At 48.8% G+C, this 22,822-nt stretch overlaps 1 protein-coding gene across 2 annotated transcripts in view; it reads right to left on the bottom strand.

Moving 5' to 3' along the window:
- PLXNA2 (plexin A2) overlaps window positions 1–22,822 on the bottom strand; it is a 189,235-nt gene that overhangs the window by 39,881 nt on the left and 126,532 nt on the right. For both annotated transcript variants that reach the window (XM_069771712.1, XM_069771711.1), the window contains exons 10-14: window positions 15,115–15,315; window positions 13,159–13,255; window positions 12,614–12,807; window positions 5,842–5,993; window positions 1,764–1,881 (exon numbers count right to left, since the gene is read on the bottom strand). In XM_069771712.1, coding sequence (XP_069627813.1) covers window positions 1,764–1,881; window positions 5,842–5,993; window positions 12,614–12,807; window positions 13,159–13,255; window positions 15,115–15,315 — 762 coding nt within the window. The remainder of the gene's footprint in view (window positions 1–1,763; window positions 1,882–5,841; window positions 5,994–12,613; window positions 12,808–13,158; window positions 13,256–15,114; window positions 15,316–22,822) is intronic.

The following is a 22,822-nucleotide window of genomic DNA, read 5'->3' as shown; positions in this document are numbered from 1 at the left end:
ATGACAGATTTACAGATCCAAAGTAGCTCCAAGGTTTCACCTCCCCAGATAAAACGGGTGTAATTAAGGTGACAGCATCGCTCCTGTGTGGTGTCAGGCACCAGATGAGCTCACTAAGGCATGAACCCTCTCAGGGTCAGAACAGAGCTCTGCTTTAAGGTACCAATCAATTTTACTACTGACTTTAATGGCATAAACCAGCTGTAATGGAATTTGTGGCGGCGCTAAAGAGAAAAATAGAGGCCAACTAACAAAAGGGAATGATGTGCTAGAAGTTTTAGATGCCTGAGAAAAAGATATGATATAATCAGGGTAAGTGCTGGAAATCAGAAGTAACAATGCAAAGGATGATAACGCTTGGCATATGCTCACCAGCTTGCTGCACGGTACTACTCCCAAGATTCATCTCTGCAATTACCTTCCACTGGCTCCTGGTTATTATTTAACACAAAGCAAGAGAGCATCTTCCTTGTGTCACTTGGGAACCTGCCATTCAACAATGGCAAATCTGGGGACTACACTGGCAGTGCCCTGTGATGATCAGAGGGGTTTCTGGCATATTTGAGCAAAAAGTGACGATATTTTGCACCCCTGCTATGTTGTTGAATAAATGAAACCCCAGGGGAGGGTGTTGCTTACACCACCAATAGGGTGGCAGGGGCTAGCCTGATTTATCTCTCAATTAGTTTACAAATTGTGGACCATTGGTAAGTGCTGGCATTTCCCTGCATACAGATTCCACTAAGCACAAAATCAATGTGGCTGGATGAAGTGCCCTGTTTAGGCAAAACTGGAGATATGAGAAGCCCCAGCTGTGGCTTTTAAGTTTATTAATCAAAAGGCTGCTAATTAAACAACTGAAAGAAATGACCTACTCAACCAATGGAAGCCCACCAGCCCAGAGAGCAGCTCTCCATTAAGCGGATAGAGAAAGCCTACACTGAACCAGCATCCTTGGAGGGGGGAAAAAAATCCCTGAATATTTGGATGCAGAATTACCCTTCCATCCCGAAGGGCATCATAGTGAAAAAATTAAATCTATAGACACGGAAACTAACTCAGATATGTTTAGGTTTCACAGGAAGTTGATTAAGTTTCTAGCAGGACCTCAGATCCTGAGCTGCAGAAGGATGGACTCTGGTGCTTGCTCTCCTGTTGGTGTTTCTGTGTTCATGCAAAAAGGCCTATCAGTGCCTGTATGTGTGTACACATGTATGTGTAGAAACATCTTCAAAACCAGCAAGAAGCAGGACCCTAGATTCGTCCGCATTAACTAAGCACCAAAGTAACAATGTCCGTTACAAACAAAGGAAAATTTTTAGTGCTGACTCCAACTCCTTGACGATTCCTCATGCACAGAAAGTCCTCAGGTACAGAACAAAGTTACACTTTGTGTAACGCTCCTGCTGGGGTTACAACAATACACTTTGCAAGGAGTAACCGAGCCTAGCAATTCAGAAGGTTATCACTATTTTGGAGGTGCAAAGCTGAAACCAGATGCTGTGGGAACCCTGGGTTTAGGTTCCCACATAAATCCTGTTTATTCTGCGCGAGCTCTACATCCTGAAAACTGCGCTCGTTGACTGGACTACCAAGAAATCATGCAATGCCACGGGGAAAGCATCAGAAAAGGATGGCAATTTTGGGATTGTCTTCTGGTGTTGAACCCCCTCCATCTGACCCGTGCACTCGCAGACCACGGCTGTTCCCACGGGGGGACACGCGTGCTGCCCCCCTCCTCCCCGCCTCAGCAGGACACTCACCACGAACATGTACTGCTGCGTGGACTTGGCCGTGAACTCCGGCTTGCACTCTCCAATGCACAGGAGCACTGGGCCGGAGCTGATCCCTGGAAGCGCCTGCCCCATTTCACAGACGATCCTGGAAGCAGAAATGCCACAGTAAGGCTTTGGCAGGAGGTGCCAACAGTGCCCTGTGCAGCTCCACGCAGGGCTGGCTTCCCCCCCCCCCAAAGTATTTAACTTTGGTATCTGTCTCTTTAGAAGAAGTTAATTACAGAGTCTATTTTTACCCCATGTAGTAATTTGAAGAAAAAAATCAAAATTAGACATAATTATTACAAGCTGTAAACTCCAGAGCAAAGCAGAGCGCTAATGGCAATATATTAGCCAGTAGCAAAGTGAGTGCAAAGTCCTCAGAGTAACAGATGAGTTCATTAAGGGAACAGCTCACACTGCAGTCTCCCAGTTAATCAAAAATGAGGAAACCTGCTGCGATGGATGCAGTAGACCCCTTAACCAAAGTAGCCGTAATTTGGTACAGGCTCCAAAGGAGGTAAAGGCCTGAGCCATAGCTGGGCCAGGAACTTTCGAGTTCCAATCTGTTCTCTGAAAACCCACAAAGGAGCAGAGTGACCCAGTGAGCACCGATGCATGTGAGCTTGGAACACTGATCACGCGATTAACACTTTTATCAAGGAACAAAGAAAGTTGTGGGCACAAGGAGTCTCATGCATGTCTTTCCCATCACATGTAACTTGACTACAAGCCAACAACTTTATTCCATAAATACGACAGCCTAAGTGAGCCTTCTGTGCACTCTCCCTGCAGGGCAGCGTGGCTGCGTGGCGGTGATCTCCCCTTGAGCTGGGACGCCTCTCAAGGTTCCTCCTCGAGGCAGAGAGACCTTCTACCACCGGCAGATCTTTGGTAAGCGACTGCTATTATGCATAACCTTGTAGTATGGTAACCTTGATTTGTGCCTTGGTAACTTTGATTTTTGTCTTGGTAACTTTGATTTGTGCCTTGGTAACTTTGATTTTGGTAACTTTGATTTGACTTGGTAACTTTGATTTGTGTCTTGACAGTTTTGAATCACTGTTCAAATGATTGTGCTCTACAGTAAGAGAGTGAACCTTGCCATCGAACTTTGTTAAGTTGCGCTTTTACAACATCATATTAAAACCGCTTTTGCTAATACCTTTGACAGTGGTCCTTTCAGCGGTCTAAATCACCCATTCATGACACCTGCTCTGGGATGGAGAGCAGCCTTTACAAGGGAGACGGGGCTGGCTAACACAGAACATACTGAAGCTGGTAAAAGGAGTTAATGGCACCAAAAGACACCAATCTCACGCTCCTCCCATGGCCCAGCAGGGGAAGCCGTAAGGACAGGAGAGCTGCTGGGGTTAACCACAGCAGCCCAGGCTGGAAGTTGAGGAACCCCTCATTACACACCCTGTGGGTGCATAATCCAAAAATCCCAGGGCACTGGGAACGCACAATGTCTACTGGAGATGAGACCAAGAAAATGCCTGCCATGCCAGCAGGTCTGAGAGAGGTTTTCAAAGGGATCTCAGTTGGCAGGGCTCTCCAGCTGTACCTAAAGGGGATGGATGCTGCTCGGTCTCGTAGCAACACTGGAAAGACAAATTCAAGAGCATCCTGCCAGGCACTGGGAACCTCAGGGCAGGAGAAACCTGCCTGGGGGCAGGGGCTGCAGTAACACTGGTGCTGAGACAGACACTTGCCGGTGTCTGGCCCTGAGAGCGAGACCAGAGAAAAAGCCAGAGCATCCGTCCCCCGGTGAGGCTGAAGGTGCTTTTGCAGAGTGGCAGGGGAAACACTCACTCGTCTGCTGATCACGTGCAAATGCATAAAAGGCTCCAGTCTGTGAAGGCAGCGTTTCAGCTGCCTTCAGCGGCTTTAAATTCACTACAAATAAAATAAAATAAAAAGACTAAAGGAAAAAAGAATCTGCAGACAGCATGCACAGATGATGCCAGGAGGCCTAATGAAATACATACATGCTAGTAAAGAGCTCTCACGTGAAAGTCCTTATTGCTGCACATCAAAACGGGTTGCCTAGAAAGATTCTGCCTTTGGAGAACAGGAATTGAAGCATCTCAGCTGTGCGCCTTAATCTGCCACGTGTTCCTCTCTCTGCCTTTCAACCAGACGTTGCCCATGCACCTCTCTCCTCTGCCTGCTATTTCGTTACTTCTCCTGCAAACCGGCAGCGGGGCGAGGAGGCAGGGTTTCTGTGCTGCCGGGCTGTGGGCTAGGGCGGAGGGCTCGTATTTGGGAGCAGTAACCTCTGCTCCGGTCAGCCCACAGGCAAAGAAAGCAATGTGAAGTGATTCCTGACACCCCATGGGCAGGAGAGGAGAGTGGAAGTTTTCTCCCACAAGAGGCAAGGATACACCAAGTGCTATATACAGGGGGACACACCAAATACTCAACTATTTGCCAGTAAAGCAGCAGCTGCCGTACAGTACTGGGCATGAAGGAGGCACTGGACGGGGCACAAGTGCCCTGGTACACCTGATCCCGATTCCTGATAAAAGCCAAATTCCCAGCAGGTACCTTGTTACAAAATGATGCATTCGGCAGAGCTGTAGGGTGCTGATTGCTGGGCTAAGTGGCCCTTTCACGAACATTAACCTAATTGCTGGCTGATAGATTGCGTGGCTGGAGCATATGGTGAGTCATTACAGTCTTGGAATTCAGTCTGCCCACAGAACCCTTAAGAGGGTCCTTTTATCTGTATTCATCTTTAAAAGGCAGCTCTCATGCTAACGCTTGCTGTTATCTGCCCAGGGTAAATGTTTTAATGATGTTAACAAACTTTGAAAGCTCAAGAGCCATAATTAGAGTCATGATTATAAAATCAGGGTTTCATACCATCAAAGGAGGATAATTTTATAATCTTCCATCCTTTATTTGAAAAATAAAATAAAACAAAATACTGCTCAGCAGAACAGCCCAAACCACTAGCAGTGACAGTACTATTGGCGCAGCTCTTGGAGCTGTTCCTGCACTAACACCAGCGATGCTTTGCATGGTCATAGCGTCCTTCATCCAGTGATTGCATCCATCCTATACTGATACACTGCACACATCCTCGCTGTTCCTAAGGGGGGATTAATGTCATTTCTGTCTTACAGATGGGGAAACAAACACAAGGAGTGAGCAAAAACCAGACCAACACCAACATGGTGACTGGTCCTTCCACTATGCTGGGGATCAGACCAGGACCCATCAAATGCATTTCACTACCAGAGGACAACTGCTTTCAGCTGCTCCTGAAGCTGGGGCAGATCCCTGCTGCTGGGACCACTCACGGGGTCTGGGCTCCCCACCACTCACCACAAGCAGCCACGGCCCTACTACACAGGACACCATCCTGGTTCCCAGCAGGAGAGATTGGACAACCCAAGCGGAGACATCACACGTTGCTCCTCTCCTGCCCTGCACAAATGACCCCCAACACCCCCCTCAGCACCTGCATCAGGACAACCCCCCCCAGACAGCACCAGGAGCACGTGTCACTTTGGGAGGTTTATTTGCCCATCCTCTGTTACATGCCTATTTTCTAATTTTTGGTTGACATTTTTCTTAGTGAAATAAATGAATTGACTCCAGTGGAGGCCCACTTGGATTAAGCGGCTGTCACTGCCTCACCCGCCTAACAAATGGCTGCGTGCAGCCAGCAGCGCCGGCTGAATTTCAAGTGCGATGGGGAGCAGAGGGGGCAGAGAGGCTCAGCATCAACAGCAAGGTGCTCATCAGAAAAGTTGCTTAGCAAAGCAGGAACCACGGTGCGGAAGGAAACAAAACACTTAATGAAAGCTTAAAGGGCTGCTTAACCCCCCCAGAGAGCATCCCCTTCTGGTGTAGGAATGGCATGCCTTGGTCCAGGCACCATCCACCTCCAGACCCCTTCCTGCAGGGCTGGAAAGGGTGGAGAGACGATGCCTGGAGTCTGGATGAGTTATTGGCCTCCCGTGCATTTGCTGGAGGGCAGGGAAGAGGCTTTGTGCAGGCTGACCAGCCCTGGGCACCCACGGTGGGGATGGGTAAGGTCCGCGAGGCCACTCACTGTTCTGCGACGACGTACTGCTCGGGCAGGGGTGTGCATTGCACCCCAGCAACCTGCACCCCGTGGGCGATCTCGGAGAAATCCAGGCCCAGGTTCACGCCACGGATGGTCACCCTCGTCCCTCCTTCTGGGGGGCCTGACACTGTCAGGATCTAGAGGGAAACAAAACACAGGAAAGTTGAGCTGGTATCCCCACAGCACTCGTGCTTCTTCAACCCCATTTCTGGCTTGGGAACAGGCTTTTGCTTTGCAGGCTGCTGAGTGCTGCAACCTCCACCTGCTCCTACTGCCAAACCCAGGCCAGTGCCACCTCCTCATGACTCCTCTGGATGTCTTGGAGAAGCCCAAGGATGCTGAAATCCATCTGTGCTGTGCTCCGAGAGAGGACATCAAGGTCCCTGAGCTGGCCAAGAGGCGTGGGCAATGCCATCCCCCAGAAAGCCTTGCAGAAAGATAAGACTGGCTCCTTTTTTATAGATACAGAAGGTAGTAAGTCACTTTCCAGAAGTAGCCTGCTGCTTTGGAGAACTCTAACTTCTGCCTTGGCTGTTCTCTGAATGTTAATGTCACATTTTATTAGTAAGTTGGCACCTTAAATGACTTACAAATGTTAAAGGGTGAGGTGTGTGCTTTAAAGCTGCCTGTTTATAGCCTGCCTCAGCCATAATCATCTCTGCTTCTATAGACTTTCATTAAGGACAATATCCTCTTCAATTAGGAGTATAAATTACAATAATGTACAGTCACAAAATTTGGACCCAAGACTCTCAAACAGTTGTTCTGAATCTGCCACCGGTCTGTTGTTGCTCTTGCATGAGTTACTAATCTTCCCCATGCTACAGCTGTTATTAATAAATAAACATAATCCATAATAATGCAATTTAATTAATTTAATGGATAAATCTTGTTTACGCTTGTTTGTTCCACCCTTGTCTTTGGCAAAAGAGTTGAGCTCTTCAAAACCTTCTCCTTAGTGTTTCCGGATGGATGGCTGCTTTTCTTTCACCTTCTTAAGAGCTCGCTGTTCCCTGGACGTGAGCAGGTTAGGCAAAACACCAGTCCCATCACAAGAGCACACCCCGGCAACCTGCCGCAGCGCAGGTGTCGTGGTTTAACCCCAGCCAGCAACTAAGCACCACGCAGCCGCTCACTCACTCCCCCCCCATCCAGTGGGATGGGGGAGAAAATCAGGAAAAGAAGTAAAACTCCTGGGTTGAGATAAGAACGGTTTAATAGAACAGAAAAGAAGAGACTAATAATGATAATGATAACACTAATAAAATGACAACAGTAGTAATAAAAGGATTGGAATGTACAAATGATGCGCAGGGCAATTGCTCACCACCCGCCGACCGACACCCAGCCAGTCCCCGAGCGGCGAATCCCTGCCCCCCACTTTCCAGTTCCTAAACTAGATGGGACGTCCCATGGTATGGAATACACTGTTGGCCAGTTTGGGTCAGGTGCCCTGGCTGGGCATGAGAAGCTGAAAAATCCTTGACTGTAGTCTAAACACTACTGAGCAACAACTGAAAACATCAGTGTTATCAACATTCTTCACATACTGAACTCAAAACACAGCACTGTACCAGCTACTAGGAAGACAGCTAACTACATCCCAGCTGAAACCAGGACAGCAGGCTGAGTGCACCCCAAAGCAGCCCCTGTGGGACCCCCAGCACTTTCCAGTGCCATGAGGCACATCTTCCCCTTCCCACCCAATGCAAACTGCTAACGCCATCAGGACACCCCTGTTCCCCATCCCTTCTGTGGCTCCAAGTTCCCCTCAGCATCTCCCTGCATTTCAAATCCCACCTGAAGCCATTTTCCTTCTCCCTTGCTTAGACCTCTTAATTTCTTGCTCTCCACCTCTGCTCCCATTTAGGTGCTGCTATTGAATTTGGCCACAGACGCTGGGGTTCAGCCTGCTCCACGCACCCAGCAGAGCCATGAGCTGCCCCATACATCGAACCACCACCTCCTTCCTCTGTGTGTGCTTTAATTTCTGCCTCCCTCTCCCCTCGACTGCACAACTGAGGTTTCTAATTTATTCGCCATACACTGTCTGTTGTGCTGCTGTTTTCTGTAACTCATACGGCGTAGCACGTCTTGTATCATTCAGCTCCATGAAGAACTATGTGCCCATAAAAGACACTACAAAATCAAGTTGTATTGCATTACACCGAGTCCTGAAGGCCTGCACTGGTAATGTTTACATTGCTAGTTGGGAATCATCTGAACTTGGCAGTTCACGTACTTGACAGTTACAACTGTCCTTTGCAGCTCTAGATTATGTTAAAATGCATTTGCTGGAGCACTTACACCGCCGGGCTCGTTGTCTCATCACTGTTCAAAAAAAAGTCACGGTTTGCCATTTCCCAACCTTACCACAACCAGCGGAGCCAACCGGCCTCGCCGAACAAAGCAGAGCTGATTCTGTATTTTGAAAACGTCCTGACCTGGAAAATCCCCAATATGGAGCTCCACTCGACCTAGATTTTAGTGGCCGCTAATTGAACAGTTTTGAAGTAACTGTGCCATAAAGCAGCCCCAGGGTTAGAACAGATGCATTCAATTAATTACAGCTGGAGAGATTCAGTCAAAATCACAGAAAGAAGATAAGTCTTAAAGGTCCCGTTGCACCGAGCGCTGGCGACCCCTCCGAGAAGCATCCCCGGGTCACCTCGCTGCATTGCAGGCGCGCAGCCGAGGCACTTCCAGCAAACCCAGTCCGGGGCAGGCGCTGGCAGTGTGGTTTGCCTTAACCCCCCAACTCGGCTGTGCTGGGGAGCTGCTCGGGCCGCAGGACCGGCTGCAATGACAGTCCAGATTTCTGGTCTGAGACAGACAGGATTAGGAAGCAATATTCCCCAATTTCAAGAAATAGACTTCAGCGTTTCACTCAGAGGTCTGTGGAGGATCAAAAGAACCTGCAAAGGGCAGCTAAGGAAAAACAAGGCCATTACCAGGAATTGTACATTTACTGTTTAGGGGTCTGCACCTCTGCTGGAAGTTTTTTAGGTTGTTTGCAAAACTGAAGCAGTGTGAAAGTCACTGAGATCTAGAGCGGGGTGTGGGACGCAGGGCCCTTGGTTTTGCTGATCTCCCAGATTATTCGGAGCAGGTCACCTCTCCACTCTGCACCAGCCTCACCTTGCATGAAACCAATTAGCAATCCACCGCCTCTAATAAAACATGTTCCTGCTGCTCAGGGAAAGGATTTATGCAAGTGTGAAGCATTGTATTATTCACAGAAAGGATCCAAATACAGAGATGAAGTGGGTGGTGGTAGGAGCTTGGTTACCCTTACACCCTGCCCTTATATCATGTAAGGGATGCAGATGCACCACTGCATTTCTGTTGTTGCTGCTTCTTGCTTGAAACCAAGGTAGGGACCCCAGGGATCCCCAAAGTTGGAATCCAAGGGATCCCAGGGATCCAGGAGCCCCAACACACTGCTAGCACACTTCCCTCCGCAGCCTGCAGAAGACACTGCTATAACGATGCAGGATAAATGTTCTCAGCCTTACGTCTTGCTGGTTGCATGGTTCAGCGTTTCTGACATAAAGCAATATTTAGCCTCCAGAAGAAGTCTGCGCATGAGACAGGGAGACCCAGGACTGGCTGTGAGTCGGATGGGGCTTTCCTTCTGGAGCTGGAGGCAAGCCGCAAGCCTAAGACCGTTCTGCACAAAAACCACTTGGCCTCTGTTGGGGTGCGGAGAGCGCGCCTGGCTTGCAGAATAAATGGTATAACCCCTGCCCCCTCCCAAAATGTCATCTACCTTCATTCTCTTTGTCTTTTTTCATCCTGCTCTAAGCTAGCTGGATCCCAGCTGATGAGCCCAGCAGGGAACCAGCACATAAGCATTGTCATCCCGGCATGATCCCTCCTTGTCTCTGCCTTAGCTGATAGCACATTCAAAACCTAATTGTTATCTCAGCAGAGCAACTCCATTATTCAGCCTGACACTGCCCCCCCTTCAGCTGTTTGTTGCACTGATGTTATATTAATGAGCCCTGCAAATAAATGAATAGGAGATCAGAGTGCCGCTTGTTCGCAAGAAAACTGATTTTTATTTATTTATTGCTAAGACCACAGACCGTGTGGAAGTTTTACGCTGTTAAAGGGACACTGTTGATGATGGCTGGGCCTCTCACCAGAAAAAGAAAAGGGCTGCGTATATCCTACTGCTCATTTGCTTTTATGACTATTAAAACACAGTCTCTTCTTACTAGTTATGCATCCCCCAAAGGCACTGGCACCTGGGAGCCAGGACCTTGACCTCTGGCTCGACAGAAAGAGTGAACTTGCACAGATGAAGCAAAAGGACTGGAAAACAGCCCGTACTAAAGGCTCTTTTAGTCTGAGTGATCCAGGCTGCAATGCAAGCCCCAGTATGAGACCAAACACTGCTCCCCAGTCGAGTCCGTCAGTGCCGGTTCATGCAGGATGGAGAACGTGTCACCAGTGCCTGCTTCCAACCTGCCAGGAGCAGGTCGGTCCCAGCAGGGCAGAGTGGTTGGTCACTTCCCAGCTGTCAGTGCACAGCTCTGCAGCACTGGACATTGCAAAATACTGAAAGTACCCAAAATACTGAAAAAACTCGGATGCCAGTAAAAAGGACCCAACAGCAATGAAGCCTGTAAGGGTCTCATGGTCTGCAAGACAATCTCATACACTTTTCTGGAGGGGAAGAGGGATGAGAGAAGTTAACCTGTGCTGTTCAAAGGTTGGGGTTTGGGAATATTGACCCTGCAGAGTTTCTGCTGGGGCTTTGCCATTTTCTATAGACCTGCTGAAGAACTTAGCAAAATTCCGTGAGAGTTTGTAGCCCTATACAGTGCCTTTCCCATCAGTGGGTCTCAAAGCACACAAAAAAGGCCACTAGTTCCCTCTGCTTTCCCCCTTCTTTTTCTACAACAGTGAAAACTGCAAACTTGACTTTCATGAAAAAAAAAAAAAAGCTGTGAATTCATAAGGAGAAGGATGGGAGGTGGAGTTCAAGCAAAAACACCAAACACTGCCAGACCTGTGATAAAATCACAACAGCTCACAGCACTGCCAGAGTCAGCGGGGGCCATGGGACAATATATCCCCCTGACACCTGTATTTTCTATCGCTGACCCTCAGTGTGGAATAAGCCGATCTGCCAATGAAAGCACAGACATTTCCTACTCAATTCTCTCATCTCCAAATCCACTCAGGGCAATCTCCTGAGACTCAAAACATCCCCTGGCGAGGCACCCCACACTTCCCGCTTTGAAGGCTGAGACACAGACCTGGTTATGGAGACAAGAAATCTGTAACTGCAAAGCTCTGCTCTTTTCTCCTTGGACAGAGACCAAAAGTATTGCTTTCAAGTTGGACAGTGATAAAACACTCAGTGGCAGCGCCATGCCCGCAGCCAGCCGCGAGAGCCTGCCAGTGCTTAGATGCAAGTCACTTGGTGGCTGGAGCAGAGTGTTTTTCCCCTTCTCTGCTGAGCTCAAGGAGGGGTAAATAAATAAATCTAAGACTCCTTCAATGTTATAACTGTCTGAACAGCTTATGGTGAAGAAGATCTCAGGCAAAGGCTGTTTTGCTTCTTGCATCTTGTAGCATAACCTTGTGCAAGCAGAACAGCACTCAGATAAGAAAACTTTGGTTTCTGACTACTGGCAGGGCAAGGCAAATATCCAGGCAAGCCTTTAAGGCTCATTTTATCTCTCTGTAAAGACAACTATGACTTGCCAAACAAACAAATCAACCAAAGAAGGAAAGGACAGACTCTCAACATTTCTTAATGCTTTCACGTCTCTGCGCAGCCGGCACCACCATCACCTCTGCTCCTCAGCAGCCTCACAAGCTCCACTCTGCAGTTTATAAAACACTGCACAGGAGAAATACCTGCCCATCAAAGGTATGATGTCGCTGGGCAGAAGGTCTAAGAAAGAAATACCAAAGGCCTGGTAAAGTCCCTGCGGAATGGATGGACCCTCCTCAGCAACACCCTCCTCCAGTCAGCCCCAGCCCTAACACAGCACCACCAGCCTCTGCCAGAAAAAGGAGGCCGATGCCTTCTTCCCAGGGGGTCTGAGCACGAGCCAGTTTAGCTGAACTGGTGTAGAAAGTAATCTGAGTTAAGAGGAAACTTCCACATGTAACTGGGGTCCTTATTCAGCTGGCAGAAGTTTGTGTGCTGAGAAGCCCTGCTCCTGCCTGGCCAAGAGCATCAGCGCAACAGGCTACTTTGATTCGACACTGTTTTACGCCCATGCCCTCCGCCTTCTGCAGTATGGACTCATGCTCAGGGCAAGGGAGGCTTTTTGGGGGAGTTAATTAAGTGAGAAACCAAAATCTTCTTCCATTCCCACCTGATATGAGCGTCACTCCTAATAGTAATGTTAACAGACCGAGTGCTGTTTTACTGGTAAAAATGCTCCTGGGAGACATTTTGCATCCCTCAGTGGTCTGAACAGAAACATCAGAAGCATCAACTATAGACTAATTAGCTCCCTAGTTTAATTAGCATTCTTGCAACAATCCGTAGCGGTCACCCCGATGCTGGTAGCATCGCTGGCGACTGACAGCTGCACGGCGGGGCAGTGGGCTGCGCACCCTGGCCACGTGCCGGCGGATCTGCCCATTAATTTCACAGAAAGTAGCGGAGCATTTTATTCCCTGTTCTTCAGCGCCGGATGGACAAGGGTGGATTTTCAGATGAGAGGGAGAGAGAGAGGCAAATCCGCTTTGGAAGGAGCGAGGAGAAGCCGGAGACGCGCGCTCTTACCTCGGTGATGCGAGGGTTGGAGCACTTGACGTTCCTGCTGGACCAGTCGAGCCAGGGCTGGGCGGAGGGCGAGCTGCAGTGCGGCTGCAGCGTGCATTTGGCCTCGCCGCTGCACCAGCCGCATTCGAACTTGGGGTCGGCTTTCAGACAGAGCCCGCAGCTCTCGCGCTGGGCTGCGCACTTGTAGAGGTGCACTGCAGGGAAGAGGGGACGGGCAGTCAGGACGAAGCCAAGAATTGAAATATTCGTACGGACTACGGCTGCTCTTGGACTTACACAGGTTGAGTTTTGACTTAATGAGCCGCGGAGCAGGCTTGCCCTTGTGGTTTCCAAAGCCAAGGCTGTATCGGCGGTGCTCAGTGAGCACCGCTGCCAGTGGAGCAAAGCGAGTTGCCTTCATCCAAAGCGGGATCCACCGGGACCACAACGTCTCTGCCTGCAGCCGCGGTGATGGCAGCTAACGCCGCTCTGCCCCAACAGCCACCTTCCAGCCCCACGGCCGCCCTCCTTCCTGTGACCTGAAAGCCAACTCGAGCAGACATTACCTTTCAGATCCTCCGGGTTGTCAATAACAAAGTTCCCATTCCAAACCACAGCAAAGTCCACTGCTAAGTTGCTGATGTCCATCCCATCATAGAGATACTGAAGGAGAAGATGGAGAATGAAATGCTTGGGAGGATGTATCAGAGACACTAACAGGAAAAGGAGATTTTTTTAAAGCAACCGTGATTATTCTCTGCTTAAAAACATGTCTGAACCACCACACTTCTACACTTCATCTCCAGGGTCCTGCCTTGACTCCCTCCTCACCAGGAAGAGATAATTAAATCAGATCTAGTCCTTGTGAGAGGTAATAGATTAATTATTCCACTCACAGTGGTTGCTCTTGTCACTCAGTCTCTAGCTTATCAATACAGCCCCTCCAGTTAATCAGACTGGAAGGACTGCTGCCTTCAGGCTATCTTCTTATACAGTCACCATGCACCCTAGTGTGACTGGGAGCTTAAAAATCATGCTGCACAGCTTTGGCTGATGAAATAGGCAACAGCTGAGAAAAAATAAGATGGTGCAGAGAGGTCCTTTCCCAGTCTCTGCTTCAGCCTAGTCTAGGATGGCACTAGCTTGAATTATTCACCTCATGGACGTCCTGGGGACAGTGGCTGAGTGAATCTGGATGCATTAGGTGAATTCCCAGTGTATTCTGAAATTCCCATTATCACAATTAGCACCAGTGAGGCCTCATTCTGGTGCTCTCTTTAAGTCAACCAAGAGCTGCTGAAAAGACTTGAAAAGGTGAGTGAACGTTGCCATCCTCTTTGGGATGAAGGAATGATGATTAAAGCAAAGCAGACTGTTTTGACTGTCCCTGTGCAATAGTTGTACAGTTTTAACTTACATTTGGTTGTACTGATTCACCTTGCTTGCATTTTACTAAGTTGGTGTGAAACTAGATCTTCTGTACAAGTGATGGAGCTGTGAGTACAGAATTGCCCTTACATTCTCTACCTACCACTTCCTATTAGCCTAACAGGAATAAACGTGCTTCTCTAATGTTTATAAATCGCTTTGGATAGTAAAAGTACTATCTAGAATTAATACATTTATTATCCACCAAGCTGCAAGGCCCAAAGACAGCCAGTGATATATAAATATCCAGTGAAATTTTTAAAAATTCAAAACTTCATTAACAATTTAAGACCATCTGCACTGAATATTAAAGGAGACCCTGTTCTGCTGCCTAAAACAAACTGAATGTGCCCTGTTTGCCCATGGACCTCTTTGAATGCACAGCGAGGAGGGGAAGGACCAGGTTCTTCCCTGCCCATCCTCCAGCTGAAGCATGCCACGCGAGACCCAAATGCGGGCTGTGGCTCGGAGGGTGGCCTGCATTTGCCGTATGTGTTTTGGCATCCCCGAGTACCTGCCATGGTGATTTTGGGTGTTCTGGGGTGAAATCCTGCCAGATCCATTGGCAGGGCTATGCCCCGTCCTATGGAGGAGAGCTATCCTCCCCTGCCTGCTTCTCCGGCAGCATCGTTCAGATAATTTTCCTCTCTCTGCTGTGCTGTGCTCTCTCCCCTGGCAGTTTTCCTTTCCCCCTCCTTCCCTGCACCACGCTGTTTTTCAGCATTACTGTATTCATCCAGCTACCGTGACCTGGAATTTGACAGCTCCCCGATAAGGGGTCTGTGATTCGCCTTATCTCCCCCGTGTGAATTAGCCTGCCTTAACACCTTCATCGCATACCCTCCTCCTCCCCTTCCCCTCGCTGACCCCCCACAGTCAGACAGGGAACCGCCAGATAAAGGATCTTCTCCCGGCCGGTGCTATAATGAAACACCTTGCATGCCCACGGCAGGCTCCCACCTGGAATTCAGGATTAGTTTAACTCCAGGATTTTTCACTCTCCCCGTGGCTGAGCCCATCCCCTTTCGCAGCTCTTCGGAGCTGACACTCATTTTGGGCACTTTTTTTGCCACGTTCCCCTCCCGGTGCCTCACCGAGCTGTTCTGGCACTGGACGCTGGAGCTGTTGAAGCGCAGGGCAGGCACGCGGTGGATCACACCCTGGATGCTCAGGACACACTCGTACCCACGCTGGCCGGACTGGGGCTGGGGCAGGTTTCTCGCCTTCAGCGTGATGGGTTTCACCTCTCCCACCGGGATCAAGATCTCCTCCGTGGGGAAAAGCTGGGGACAGTCCTGAGGGGCAATAAAAGAGAGGGGGAGGTTACAGTGGTGATGGTGTGTCCGCAGGTCTGGCCAGGTCTCAGCCCGGCGGCAGGGCTGATGTCCCAGCACATCGCCAGTGCACAGTACCAGCCGCGTCTCAGTCCATCCGTGCAACTGCAGGTTAAATAAAGAAACCTCCATTACAGTCCCCCTGCTCTGGGACTGGCACTGATTTTCTCACCGCAGTCGCAGAAGAAGTAACACTGCTATTCGGGGAATAAATCGAAGGCATCCTCCCCGCTCCGAGCTTGCCGTGGGTTTTATCTGCGGAGACACAAGCTCTCGCCCTGCCCTCCCGCAGCAGCAGCAGCGCGTTATCAGCTGCTCCAGCTCCTCCGCAGCCCCGCTGCTCCAGGAGGGCAATGGGCTGCTCCCAGCCACACGCCGCATTCCCTGGGCCTCCTCCTAATCCCATTTCACTCCTTACACCCCTCGGCTGCATCCTGCTTCAGAGCGAGACTGATCAGCATGGGATGTGCTTCCCCCTCGCTCCCAGGTACCGTTCCGCTCTGCTTTATCTGAGCAAAATTACGCCAGCATGCCATTAATTTCTGAGGCGACGTTCATTTCTGCTCTATCTGCTCTCACCCCTTACCACGCTCCGGCCTTTCTGAGACACACTCACTGCAATGTTCCCACGCTGCTGCTCGCACAGCTTTTTCCTGAGCTGGGGGCTGCCTGGGTGGGATGTGTGCCTCTGCCGGCCGGGTGGGCAAGGCATCGGGACCTGAACTGCCCTTGCTATCTCTAAAGCAACGCTCTTCCCTGCTCTGTGCTTCTGGGAGGTGGAGGACGTCCAAGGACGGAAGGATTTGGTTTCAGTCAGTATCCAGAAGAGTAGAGATGGGGTTTTCACAGATGGGATTAAGCACCCTAATCCTGATCTCCCTGGGCCTTCTGAAATTCTGTCTAGTCTGCAAAACTGGCCTTTTAGGAATCGTAGCAAAGGGTTTGGCATGTGCAATAAACTCAGAGCCTCTTCCAGCAAACAGCATTTGTAAAGGTCTTACGGCTTTCAAAAATGTGCCCATCCTTGGATCTGAAGAGCTAATACTGAGGAGGGATCTCTCACAGAGGAGGGGGGACTGAAACAAAACCTAACTAATCTGTGTACAAGTGTATCTCAGTGCGTATCAGTGGGGTGGATGCTGAGCTGTGACCGGGAGTGCCACACATGAAATTTTTGCTGTCTTCACTTCATGCACAGCGAAAACAGCAAAATTACCGACAAGCAGTGGCACCTGCAGATCTCCTGCCTCTGGAGAGCCCATCGGGCGAGGAGGAAGGCCAGCCCAAAAGATGCCAAACAAGCTCTGATGCCCCTGGGGTCTGAGGCACTGGGTCTCTGCCGTCTTCACAGCACCCTCGGGGCTTCAGAACCTTAAGCCTCCAACTCTTCTGGACACAGGCCCTTCAGGCACCCTAAGCCTTTTTACACCAGCCTGGAAAAAGCAAAGCCAGCCTGCCAGCCCGCACAGGGATCCTGCCAGCCCCACGGGCAGGAGGAAGATGACGTCCCAGCCGAGCTCAGTGATCCAAACAAAGGGGCGGCAGCAGCAGCGGCTCTTGCTGCAGATTAAAGTCTTTCTGCACCTCCAGGATGCGCTCGGGTGCCGCTCCAGGAATGCATTTTTCTGAGTCAAATGCAAATTCAGAAGTATATTACAGCCAGAGCCTTACAGTACTATCCATCACCCTGCCGGGCCAGAGCAAAGGCGTTTTGGGAGACAACCAGAAAAAGCGAGGGATGCTGAGCTCCAGGAGCAGGGAGAGGCTGCCCAGTGGGAGTCCGGAGGAGGAGAAGGGAGTGAGTGAGGGCTGAGACCAAACAGCACAAAGAAATTTCACTTCAGGCCTCTCCTGATTAGAAACTGAAGCCTCTTGCATGAAAGAGGAGATTAAACAGGTCCTGCTCTTGTAACACCAGGCACGAGGCTGGCTGACAACCACCAGCATAGCTGCAAATGAACCCTCCTGCAGTACGAGGCCAGCGTGAAGGGAGCTTTACCATCCACTGCGGGAATGAAACGGACTCCTTCCCGACCCCCAGAGGCTTCCAAAACTAACCTAAGGGCATTAAATCAAGGTGACACTAAATAAAGAATTGTATTTCATCCTTGATGGTCATTTTATAAACAAGTTAAGGCTCAGGAGTTCTCTGCTCGAGGCAGTGGAAAAATGTGTAAGGATAGTTCCTCAGTTGCTGAAAACAGCCTGATTTTTGAGGGTACAAAATACCATGAAACTGGAAGCAGTCTATTAAATTTTCCATTGAAACCCATGTGAAAATATTTCAAACATCTGTGTGATTGCAATAAAGGAACAAAGAAAAGAGCAAAACACTGCTGCCTCCAAAACTATGTAGTCTGAAAACTAAGCACAGCAATTAAAACATTAAGTATGGAGAAGTGTGATTTGCTTCCACTTCTGCCACTATCTGGACAAAATAATGCAATTGTAAATTAATAGCAAGCTTTAATATTGCAGTAGCTCAAGACTTCGCTATGCAAGACGCTGTATACGAAATAAAAGGAAACTCTCCCTGCAAACATCATCCTACAGATGAGCACATCTCCAGTTCCCCACGAGCACAAACTAGATGTCTAAATGATACTCTGAGACGAAGTGCAAAAAAAGACCTACCAGTGCCTGGTAATTGTATGACATTCCTCCCATAAGATCTCAACGTCCTAAACATTATCTCTTCATAACACACTGGGCGATACAGTTTTTCCTCAATTTATATACTGGGAACTGCAACGCGCAGAGACAAAGGCTCTGACCATCAGAAGTATTTACATTCCGTTTAGCTCTAATTTGCTTTGATCTAATGGAACTAGGTACCTAAGTACCTGTAAGTATCTGACACTAAATGATTAATCCTAAGCTAAACTAGAAGTTTTAGAAAAAAAATGGACTGTCGTCTCCCTTCCCTCTGCCAAATCCCAGACTGGCATCCCAAGCCCTTTGCCACCCTGCCTAGCAATTAAAAGTAAATCATCCGGATGGTGATGCAAAGAGAGCCGTCCTTACCAGGCTCCCGCTAGGACTGTGTATCCAGGGAGAAAATCCCCATCTCTCACTAATGACCATTAAGCACGCCAAGCCGCGCTCCCTCTCCAGCTCACAGCCAGACTGATGGGATGTTGTTTCGCTACTGGCTCAGGCAAGTTGTAAATGAGAAACAGATGCTACCCCAGTTTGGAGAAGCCAGTAGCTTAAACTGCTGCCTCATAAACCTTTTTAGTGGCACTTTTCCTTATATATTTTTTATTTTACTTCTAACAGGGACTTTCACGGATTAACAGCCAAGAGTGATTTTAAACTCCAACAGCCAGAAAGCGGGCTGTGCTGGGAAGGAAAGAGAAGCCCTTTTCTGGAGTGGAGCAGGTTTACAGGCTGGAAGGGAATGCTACCGTGAAGCTCAGCTCTGAGGTTCCCCCAGACCCTGGTGTCACAGATCCAACCCCCAGCTCAGCCTTTACACTACCACCAGCAAACTCCTAAGATTCATGGTGGTTTTCATCCAACTCTTCCAGTCTGACTTTGCACGCACGTTCCTTCCTCCTCGTTATGCACTGCACACCTGTACCACCTTCTACTCAAGGTCTGGCTGCATTTCAGGTTTTGCATTAACCTCAAAGTCATATCGAGGACCAACGGGAGACAAATGGCTCCACTCCAGAGAGGTCCCAAGCTCTGTGGAAAGCCCGTGTTTGGGAGGAAAGGCATCCTGGAGCAGCAGAATCTTTTATCACATTATGATTGAAAACAAAAAATCTCCAGTCACATCACCAGTGGGAGAACCTCAGTGCGCAGTCCTGAAAATAATGAATATGTTATGGACCATTATCCTTCCTGGCCACTGCTATTCGTGAGACGACTGTTAAAGAAATGCTTCTTCCTTTAGAGACATGGGAGAGGACTTACATTTTCAAATCTGCTCTCTAGTGCTGAAAATGCTGGTAGCAAAAATTGTTCTGCTGTCATTAGAGATGAGTAGGACATAATAGATTTTCTTTCCTTTGGTTTCAGCGAGAGAAAAATGTCACATTGGGATTCTGGTGAAAAAAAGGCATGCAGCCTGTGAGTGCACGCGGCTCGGGGAAACACCGAGAAAGGCAGTCCCTCTGTGCTGGCTGACAGCTACAGTGATCACACTAATAAGGGGATACACATTTTGGGATGGAGCGATACGTAGGAAGATGCCACACTACCGAAAGCCCAGGGCACTCGTGGGGAGCCACATTGCTGCTGGCGGTTGCTGCTGAATTTATCAGATGAGCGAGTGAAGCTGCAAAAGCCGCAGGGGCTTGCCGAGGGTGCGGGGCTTGCTCGGACGCTGCACGCCTTGCAGAAGCGCTGCTGGAAGCCTTCTCCTCCCTCTTTGTGCTATTTGCCCATCCAGGCTCATCGTTCAGCTTTCAGGTCTTTTTTTTAATTTTTTTTTTTTTACATCGCTGCTGCGGCGATGTACACCGGCATCCCTGCACACACAGGGCGTCCCGTGGAGCGCGCGTGAGTGGGGACAGGTCTCCCGTGGGTGCTGCCGCGGTAGCACCTCGGTCCCACACGGCACACGCAGGGCTGAAACGGGGTGATGCCCTATGAAAGCAGGCCTGGCAGATTGGTTTGTCCCTTCACCACCTCTTCTACCTGCCACCTGATCTAAAAGCCAGTCAGTGCTAACATAAATTATTTGTTAGGGGTATATCGGCAACTTCAGCAATGCCTCCGTTGATGCTTATTCACTTAATGGGAATTTCCTGATGAACTGGGAAGCGGTTGGCAGCACCAGTCCTGCTGCTGGGATTGGAGCCGTGCGGCTGTGGCAAAGGTCCCCTCGCGGTGGTAAATGATGAGACCATCCCCGGTTTGTAGGGCTCAGGGCTGGGTGCTCAGTTCTGCACTTCCCTGTGCTAGTACCAGAAAATACAGAGTAAGAGGGAAAACTGCAGCCAGTGGAATATACAATTTGTTCCATAATCAGTTTACTTTGTTTTTTAATTCATGAGAAGTAAATCCTGCAGTGAGTTAGAAAGGCCATTATTGCCTCCTCTCGCTAAACAAACACACGCTGAATCCTCTCATTATCCTTCTTGACTTCTGTATACCAGAATAAACACAAATCAGAAGATCTGCTAGAGAAAGACAAGACTCCAATGTATGAGTGGCACAGACTGTCGGGGAATATTCTGCGTATAAAGTATCATCGCACACAATTTACAAAGACATTTTATGCTTCTCCAATGCTTTTTAGCCTCAAAGATTCCAAGGTCTGTAAATACCTTAAAGACCCGCAATATGCATCTATCTCTGGAGGAGAACAGAGCACCCATGGTTATTATTTGTGTTTAACAGAGCAGTTTTAGTAGGTCAAATCTTCTTGCTCTTATCTGGAAAAAAATGCCTAGAAAGGGCAGGCATTTCTTTTGACTATGGGATTTAGCCCAAATGGAAGAAAATATAATGTTCTCATTTTTCATCTGAACCCCCCCCCTCCACAAATGTTAACTTGCTACACACATTTTAAAGTTATAAACATAAACGAATCTGGCACATGAATGTAAACCCCTGGCTCACAGTTGTGTTCCCAATGATATAAATTACAGTCCCCGTCACTCATGGAAACACATTATTCTTCATTTATGCTACTGGAAAGGAGAGCAGACCTTGCTCCTTAGAAACCAAACATGAAAAGAAAGGCAACTGAAGCGAGACTTTTCTCACTGGTAAATTCCTACCCAATGCCCTTTTGTGCTGAGCTCTGTGCTGTATGCACATGCTGTAACCTGGGTCTTCGCCATTAATTTACGAAGTACTGGGATATTTACAGCCATGCAAAACACGGAAGGCCGGAGAGCCTATTTCTCACCCACAGACAACCCTTTGTGTACCAGAGGTGAGGAGAGGAGCAATTCCCTTGGACACAGCCAGGTTACGGGTGGGAACATCTCCCTCCAGCTCCCTGCAGCGCTCCCGTCCCCAGCAGCCCTGTAGAGCACTTTCCTGCGTGGCTCTTTGCCCCTCCAAACACTGTAGGTTATACACACCATAAACCTACTGCTGAAAAAAGTGTTGCCAATAAGCTCAAACCAATCTTCTCAAACTGAGATGAGTTAATCTTGCTGCAACTGGGCTTTTTGTTACTATTGGTACTTTTTCAGACAAACAAACCTCTCCAGAAGTTAGATGTGACCCAACAAAGTCATTTGCTGACTTTGGTGGACTTAGATGCGGCCCTGAGTGATCTCCTACACATCATAGTTCCCATTCAGGTATTCTACAGTGGGGACTGTAAGGACAGGTATGAGGAAGGTTTGATTTTGTTTTATTTCCTTCAAGGCGCATCAGACAGCACTCAGCATCCACGGGCACAGCCGGGGGCAAAGGTGTTGCTCTAAAAGCAATGAGAATTTAAAAGAGTCAGACCAGAGCCAAAATTTGTCTCTGCACTAAACTCCCAGAATCTGAAATGCTCTGTCCCCCTGATTCAGCATCTCACACGTGGAAATGGCATTATCTGCACACAGTGGACATCAAAGAGGGATGGGATCCCACATTCTGGGAAACTAACAGGATTTATTTGATTCTAGCTCTCCACTGGGATGGGGTGTAAGAATATATTTATGTATCTACATTCCTCTTCATCTGCATGTTTTATACATTCAGAGAGAGGCATCTTATAGCCTCACACACACACAAACCCCACCACCTCAGACACATTAAAATGATATCATAGGCCTTATCTGAAGCTTTGTAAAGCGAGACAATCAGTGTCACACACCCGTGTGGCCTCTTCCTGGACAAAACCTGCTTTTGTGGGTGCAAGCCAGCCCCAGACCTTTGCCTTCCCATTGCTCTTTGGATAGCGAAGTCTAAGCAGGCACCTTCTGCGGCAAATGACACCTCAGGCTGAGAAAAGGCTGAGAAAATAGAGTTGCTTATCTAATTATTAACTCCTAGCAAACTGGCCACCTGGAAACAGAGGCCTCAAAAGAGTTGGGTTTACCCCATGTCAGAAACTTCCCACCAGGTGAGGATATCAAGAACAGCCAGCTCAGTCCTGGAAGACATCTCTGCCTTAAAGGCTGTGAAGGCTTCTGTATTTATCTACCAACGACGGCAAACCAAACGTGCCTTGCACATAAACAATATGTTTTCACTTTTGCAAATGTAACAGCATGATGCAAGACAGAGATCTGACACTCAGGGTGCATCTCTTCCCAAGCGTCACAAATGTCTGCGGTTATCACCTACTGATGGCTTCACAGGCCACTCGCTGCCCCGTGACAAAGCACCGACCCATCTTCGGAGGTTGTCCTCTCCATCACCCGCGTCTACTGCTGAGCTCTGCCCTTAGATTTTAGTAAACAATTCCTGTTGACAGGGCAGGCGGAGAGACAGAAAAAGCTTGGTCTCTCATTTGTACTTTCATGGAAAGCAGGGCAAAAAGGCAGCATTTAGCTTGGTCAAT

Source organism: Haliaeetus albicilla, chromosome 26 (genome assembly GCF_947461875.1).
Source record: "Haliaeetus albicilla chromosome 26, bHalAlb1.1, whole genome shotgun sequence".
Taxonomy (NCBI): Eukaryota; Metazoa; Chordata; class Aves; order Accipitriformes; family Accipitridae; genus Haliaeetus; species Haliaeetus albicilla.
This window is presented reverse-complemented; position numbering and strand designations above follow the sequence as displayed.